The sequence below is a fragment of the Dryobates pubescens genome, chromosome Z (genome assembly GCF_014839835.1).
Source record: "Dryobates pubescens isolate bDryPub1 chromosome Z, bDryPub1.pri, whole genome shotgun sequence".
In the NCBI taxonomy this organism is placed as follows: Eukaryota; Metazoa; Chordata; class Aves; order Piciformes; family Picidae; genus Dryobates; species Dryobates pubescens.
In genome coordinates, this window is record NC_071657.1 from 45,173,645 (window position 1) to 45,181,136 (window position 7,492).

The 7,492-nt window shown below is 40.6% G+C and overlaps 1 protein-coding gene across 1 annotated transcript; it reads right to left on the bottom strand.

Annotated features, from left to right (window-relative positions):
• Positions 1 to 1,589: 1,589 nt before the first annotated feature.
• CZH9orf40 (chromosome Z C9orf40 homolog) lies at positions 1,590 to 4,774 on the bottom strand. Its single transcript, XM_009901879.2, has 2 exons — positions 4,410 to 4,774; positions 1,590 to 2,058 (listed from the first exon to the last, which is right to left on the bottom strand). Exons 1-2 carry the CDS (start codon positions 4,734 to 4,736, stop codon positions 1,900 to 1,902), a joined length of 486 nt encoding a protein of 161 aa, XP_009900181.2. The 5' UTR covers positions 4,737 to 4,774; the 3' UTR covers positions 1,590 to 1,899.
• Between the last annotated feature and the right edge of the window lie 2,718 nt (positions 4,775 to 7,492).

Here is a 7,492-nt window from a genome sequence, read left to right on the forward strand (position 1 = left end):
AAGAGCTCAAAATTAAACGTTAAAGACAGTAAGATCTCCTGTCCTGTGAATGTTGCAAAGACAGATTTGAATACTAAAATGTGGTCTATCACCCAGACATAGCTACTATGTATGAAGTTTGAAGCGGAGTTTAAGTGATTGTTTCCAAAAATACAAGGTAATAATGCAAAACACAGGATCCTGGGAATACTGGATGATGGGAAAGAGAACACAAATATAGGAATACGTGTATTAACTGGGGTAAAAGAACCCCACCAACATAAAACCAACAACAAAACCCCAAAACAAACAGCTCAAAAAATTATTAAATCTATTTCCTCCTATTTTTTGTTAAACAGGAAATAGCAATTGAATTCTTGCCAGATAAGGAGTTTGGTTTTATTTTTAAGTACTTGAGACAAGTTATTTGGAGTTAAAAAAAATTAACTTAAAATGTGCAAGAAATATTGTTTAAAAATGTATCCAGCAAATCTCATAGCAGGCACAAGCATACCCAAACAAGCACCAGGAAATGCTTGGGTTAGTAAGCCACCTCCCTTCTTCTGTGGGTACTAAGAGACCCTCACCACCTAAATGAGCAAGCAATGAACAGACATACCCAACAGGACAAATAAATACTAAAGAAGTCTCCTTGTGTTTATGAAGAAGGCTGACAAGCTGACTATTTTAAGCAAAAAGACCTACTAAAATGATAAAGTTATTGAAGCAACTACATAAAGTCAGAAACTTGACAGAGTAATAGTCTGAGAGTTTTAAAATGCACACAGGTAAAACTTTATTAAATATCAATATGCAAATACGAAGAAATTTTACAAATTCACAAGTTGCCTTCTTCAGTGATTCCAGCAAAAATAGTGTTTGCTCTCCTTAAAGACAAATCACATTTTCAAAGTCTGACAGTCTTCCCATACAACTTCAATCTATTAGTGAAAACAAGTATTTCTAATTGTACTTTGACTAGTAAATAAATTACCAAAGACAAGCATTAAGTTTCACAGCAAAGCCCACTAAATCGATGAACTTCTGCAACAACTTTCTTGAAAGACCTACACTCTCTGCAAAAACTACACCTCACATAATTAAGTTTGAATGTGGTATATCGTCATTTTATACTGCATTAACTTTCTTGACACATCTGTGCATACTTGCCATTTCAACGCTACTAACTGGTTTAGAGCTAACATTCCAAATAGTTAAGAACAGCATTAACCTGAGAATGGACTAAAAAACAACAAGTTGGCTGCCCACTGTTTTAGATATTGTGAAAGTGAGGAGAAATAAATTTTTCACAAGAATGTAAAAAACTTTCAGAACAGTAGCAGCTTACAGAAAGTCCTTTTCCTTCACCCCTTCCTGCCACACTTGTTTTTGGTTTGCATAGAAAATGGAACGTTTTCTGTGGTTTTGGTAGGATGTTATTTTTTGGTTTAGCTATTACACAGAAGAAAAAAATCACATTAAAAATCACTGTAGTTTGTGTGCTTTGTGCTAAATTCACATGGTAAATATTTCACTTTCAGGTACCATAGTTGTATTTTTTTTTTCCAGGAACAGGCAAAATTATGTTCCTTTTGACATGTGACATCACACATTTCTTTTAATTGCATCCCAAAGTTCTAGTTTTCTGTACTCTTCTTTTAGCCTATCTTCATTTTCAAGCATTCTTGCTGGACGTCACAGCTTCCTTCACACTGCACACCTCCAGATATCTTAACAATAAGTACGTAACAGTGATTATTGCATCCACTCAGACAACTCAAGACTTGCTTTTGCAGACTGACATAACACTGTTTTTTTCAAGAAGGCAGAACCATGCTAATTTTTATCCCCAGTAGAAAAACCTGAATCCAGACAGAAACAAGTTTCCTGCAAATAGATGTACAACTACGAAATAACTGATCAGGTCTCCATTTCAGTCTCCATGGTATCAGTCCTTGAAGGAATTTTAGCTTCTGGTGGAGACTCTCCATCTAGGTTCTGAATATCAGACAAATCAACAGTGGGCAAAGGTGCTCTCCAGTACAGGAATGAATTATACTGACAGAATTCTTCCTTCTGCTTTGAAAAGAAACAGAAAAAAACGTAAATTCAACAGACTATTAATGTCCATTACAGCACTACATGATAATAGGAACTTTTATAAAAAAATATTGAATCAAGGGACAGTTATTCAGCTGTTCTGTATTCATGGTTCTTATAATTTTATACAGAAAATAAAAAGCTACTTCTAAGCAATACAGCATAGAAAATCTCCATCAAATCGTTACTTACTCTTTTCCAATATTCTTTCAAAGAACTACTGCACAACATCTGAGAGGTATTTCCACAAGTCCACCAATTTCTTCTACTTACAGTCTTTGAACAGAAAAATACCATAAACGTTGTGCAATTTTTGAACTTTGCACATTAAGTGTTCAGTACTCTTCCTTTTCATGACAATATATAAATTTCATGAGCATTTATAAGCTGGTGTTCAAAAGTACATATTTAGATAGTTTACATCAACTAAAAGGACAATTATTTGCAGTAAACACAAAGCATTTGGTAGCGTTTCTACCACACTCCATTTCCTGTTTTCTGTATCTACATTCTATATTCAAGTAGAGATGACAGTGATTAAAATCTCTTCTAGGGAAGAGAGGGTGAAGTTTAAGAACTGAGAAGTAGTACTAGAAAAACCTTGGAGGAACATGTTTTTATCTACTACTTCAGTATGGCAGCACAAGTTTGAGTTCTTTTAAGTCTTTCGGAAAACAATGCTTGTTTACAAACATGCCATAGTGATAACAGGTGGTCCATGGCATCCTGGGATGCACCAAGAAATGTGTGGCAAGGTCACAGGAAGTTATCATCCCTCTGTCCTGGTGAGGCTGCAGCTGGTATACTGTGTCAAGGGGCTACAAAGATTATGAGGGGATTAGAACATCTCTCTTACGAGGAAACACTGAAGAGTACTGGGTCTTTTTAGTCTGGAAAAGACTGATGGAGGATCTCATAAGTGCTTATAAATACCTGAAAGGTGGGTATCAGGAGGATGGGGCCAGTGGCATACAGTGACAGGACAAGGAGTAATGGACACAAACATAAGAAGTTCCATCTAAACATGAGGAGGATCTTCTTTAATTTAAGGGTGATGTAGCACTGGAACTGGCTGCCCAGAAAGGCTGGGGAGTCTCCATCTCTGGAGGCATTCAAAACCTGCCTGAATGTGTCCCTGTGTGACGTTTAGCTGAATCTGCCTTGGCAGCAAGGTTGGACTCCATCATCTCCAGAGGTCCCTTCCAAACCTTACTGTTCTGTAGTTCTGCAATACTATTTCAAAGACTTTAAAATTTCATAACCACAAAAGGAACACATATTTTTTATGTTGGACTCAGACTACATATGGGATTAATCTCAAGAGCATTCATTTGTCTAGAGTACTAGTATTTAAGTACATTCATATCCCTTAGAAATACCCAGTGCAAAAAAGAACCACTAAAACTACAAAAGACAGGCACTAACACAAAATATTCATACATATGAAATGCAAAATAAAATATGAAATTGTCACATTCACCCCAGTATCTTTCAACATAGCTTTTGAGAAGAAATTTTATTATTGTATCATGAAACAACCTCAGAGATGCAAAAGCTTGTTTTTCCTTAAGCTCAGTTTCTATTAGTGAAGGCCAAAGAAGAATGTTTGAAACTTCTGAAGTCAATTGCCTATTTCAGTATATCTTGATCCTTAAATACGTGATGCCTTTCCTCTGACCACGACCTTCACTCAACGTTTTGGCTAAAAGATAGCCGGTATTGCTACTACAAGACTACCTTGAAAAAAAGGGTAAGAAAGGGAGTTGTCAGTGAAGCCGGACCCACAACCTCAAATAACAAAGACGCTATGAAGATAAACCATCCAAGCATCCACTATGCTTTTGGATGGAGATGCGGCTGAAGATGTGCTTGATTAAAATTAACTGCAGAATACAACCTATTTCACATACTTTAGTTTGTAAGTGGAGTATTTAAAAAAAAAAAAAAAAAAAAAAAAAAAGCAGCTAGAAATGTTACTTCATTTGCTTTGTAAGAAATATGAAAAAATAAAAACTTTTAAGAGGCCCACGGCCGATGCACAGTGGGAGGCACAAACGAGGGCCTACAAGACTCAAGCGCTCTACCGTGTCTAAGCCCACACGTTTTGCTGACCCACCGGCCGCATGGCCCGCTCTTCCCACAGTGACACTCGCACCACAGGGGCGCGCCGGGGTGAGGTCGCGACCCCATGGTAAGGCCTCAGCTGCCCCCAGCACAACCCTTCAGCTCATCATTTTCTCTCGCCGGAGGTGAACAGCCCAGGCCTATCCATGGCTTCACAACGCCTCGTTCCCAGGAGGCCTCCCAGAGTCCCAGCCCCACTCCATTACCTCAGTGGAGGCGGTCTGCAATTTGGCTCGGCCACCGACGCATCCCTCTGCCGTCCGCTCGTTCTCGAGCGCCGTGGTCTCGCCGCGCCGACTGCCCTCCGCATCCACCTTCTCCCTGCGGGGGCTGCTCCGCTGCAGCCCGGGCCGCTTTCCCGGCGGCACCTCAGTCTCCTCCAGCTTCCGCTTCGGAGCGGCAGGGTAGGCACCCACCCCTTCGCCCCGGGGACGCTGCTCGGGTGCGGCAGCACGGAGCAGCGGCGGCGGCTCGCGCAGAAGCCGCTTGATGGCCACGTGACATAGTAACGGTTCTGCGCGCCGCTTGGCCATGAGGGGCCAAACGCCGGCGGCTCCACGGACCGCGCGTTCCCCGGAGTCACTCACACCAACCACGCGAGGTGGTGCGCGTGCGCGCACAGTCCCCCACCGCCCCCGGCACCAGGGCCCCTGAAGGAGGGTGGGGCTCTGCGCGGCGCTTGGGCCCGCCCAGGACGACCTGCGGCCAAGGCACCGACGGGCTTGTGTCGCCGCTCCGTTCGGAGACTCTGTGCGGCCTGCGGCATGGGGCCGCTGACCCAGCCGTCCTCACTTAGAAGTAGTCAAAAAGTGAATCGTGAATAGCAGTAAAGGATAATAATAAAACACGAGTAAGATCACGTCATACTGCAAACTTTTAATAGCCAAGAAATATCCAGTCCGTTACACACAGAAAATAGGAAGTTCACAGAGATGTGACACTTTCCATTCCTACCTTGGAGGATACTACATGAAAATAAAAATACAGGACGATACATTTGTCAAACTTACTCCATATAAAGAAATATTACACTGAAGCTTATGCAGCATTTTATTTTACATCCAATACCATGTATAGTTTAATAGTGCCCTGAATTAAATGGTTGTGTGGCTTCAGCTGACAAAAACCTTAAGCACTCCCCACCATGTATACAATTGAATAAAAGAATGTGAACACATACAGTACACACAATTATCCCCTCTGCGTAAAAATATGTGTTGAATTTTAAAAGCTCATCAATAGGACTGCAGGTTAAAAACTACTAATTTGTACAAGTTATTCACAAGATTATTCTGTTTACAACTCTTAGTAACTGTTAAAATTTAAAACAACAATGGGGAAAACCAGCACTTTCTAGAACAGAAATTGAAGTTACATCACAACATACCTTGTGTAAGTAAAGAATATTTCCTGAAAACAACACAAAAAATAGCAATTCCAACAACATGGGGTGGCAAAGAACAATACTATCAGAACAAAAGATACTGACATTAATCCAGAAAGCAAGAGTCCTATTTTCTATTTGTGAAACACAAGAACACATTTCAAGTGTAACTACAGACTGGGTAGGAAGGCAGAAATTGGGCAGTACTACACACAGATATATGTATACTCTTCTCAACAACAGCATAATGGATATTTACCTAACCTTATTTCAAAGAGCTTGAAAATCAAGTAAAATACTAGTAATATGCTATCTAAGAAAAACAAAACAATTAAAGCAAAGAATCATAACATCCCTCAAAAATAAATAGTACAATAAGGTAATTAAAGCAATTTTTTTTTGGTAGGTGTGCAAGGGCTTTTAATTTGCTACTACTCTTGGCAGTTTTTCAGCTTTAAACACATCCTTGGATTAGGATAGATTTTGACAGTTCACTTGCAGAGTTAAGTCTTCATAGTGCACTTCTAGGAAGAAGACAGAATTCAAATAATTCTAGTTTAAACAATGCTTTAAGTCTTCTGTAGACCAGAAGTCTGTTCTATATAAGGACTCTAAGCAGAAAGGGACACAGTACTGAAATATATTCAATTGTGTGGTCTCTCCTGCAGTGTTAAAGCCTTACTTCCCTCCTTGCAGACTTTCAATTTAGGAACAAGGCACACATTTCTTAATAGGGAAAATCCAAAAGCCAGCAGCAGGTCTACTTAAGAGATGTGGCTGCGACATCACCATGAAAAAAGGGACTAGAAATACAATAGAATCATAGTGACATGGGGAGATCAGTAGAAACCTAGTAGCCAATAGCTATTAAGCCAGGTATTGACTTTATTAATGATACCGGATGTGGAGGGGTAGCCCTCCCAGTTCATGTAACCAAAGAGGCTCTCTATGTGCTTTATGTACACTTACAGTAATACATATTCATTAAATTTCTGGGAAATTGTTTACATATGCATGAAATTACTTAAATAGTTCTATTACTTCTTGGTGTCTGCTGTAACTTTTTGACCATACAACAACATTGCAGTCTCTTGTTGATGTTCTGGCCACCTTCTCAGCGTGTAAATCTTTATCATAGTCCCTTTGTTCACTGCAGCTGTACCTTGTCTTCACTCTAGCCAGCTCAAGGCTGCACCCTTATGTCTAGAATTCTAGAGGCTACTCTAACTACCGGGAGTTTCTAACTGTAAGAAAATCAATTAGTAAGCCTCTCTGCTTCAATAGAATAGACTAGTCTGGAAGGGACCTTAGAGGTCATCTGATCCAGCCTCCCTTGCCATGGGCAAGGATGCCTCTTAATTCTAACAGGTTACTCAAGGCCCCATCCAACCTGGCTTTTAACATCTCCGGGGAAGAGACATCCACAACCTCTCTGGACAACCCATTCCAGACTCTTGCCACCCTCATAGTGAACAATTTCTTCCCATGTTCTAATCTAAACCTATTCAATTTAAATTAATTGCCCCTTCTCCTATCAGTGGACACTCTTGTAAAAAGTCCCCCTATGGCCTTACTATAGTTTCCCCTTCAAGTATTGGAAGGCAGTTATAAGATCCCCCAGGAGTCTTCTGTTCTCCAGGATGAACAATCCCAGTTCCCTTAGCCTGTCCTCATAGCAGAGGTGTTCCAGCACTTGGATCATATTTGTGGCCCTCCTCTGGACTTGTTCCAACAAATCTATGTTCCTCTTACTCTGGGGACACCAGAACTGGACACAGTATTTGAGGTGGGGTCTCACAAGAGCAGAGTAAAGGAGGAGAATCACCTCTCTTGATGTGCCTGTCACACTCCTCCTGATGCAACCGAGCCTTCTGGTCTACATGAGCTCATGTTGAGCTTCTCATC

Bases quoted from the DNA above. Each gene is read 5' to 3' on its own strand.
- CZH9orf40 (XM_009901879.2), bottom strand. From the start codon at position 4,736: ATGGCCAAGCGGCGCGCAGAACCGTTACTATGTCACGTGGCCATCAAG. The intron at 2,059-4,409 runs GTAATGGAGTGG...TTCTTTTCAAAG, and splicing joins TGCAGACCGCCTCCACTGAG to CAGAAGGAAGAATTCTGTCA.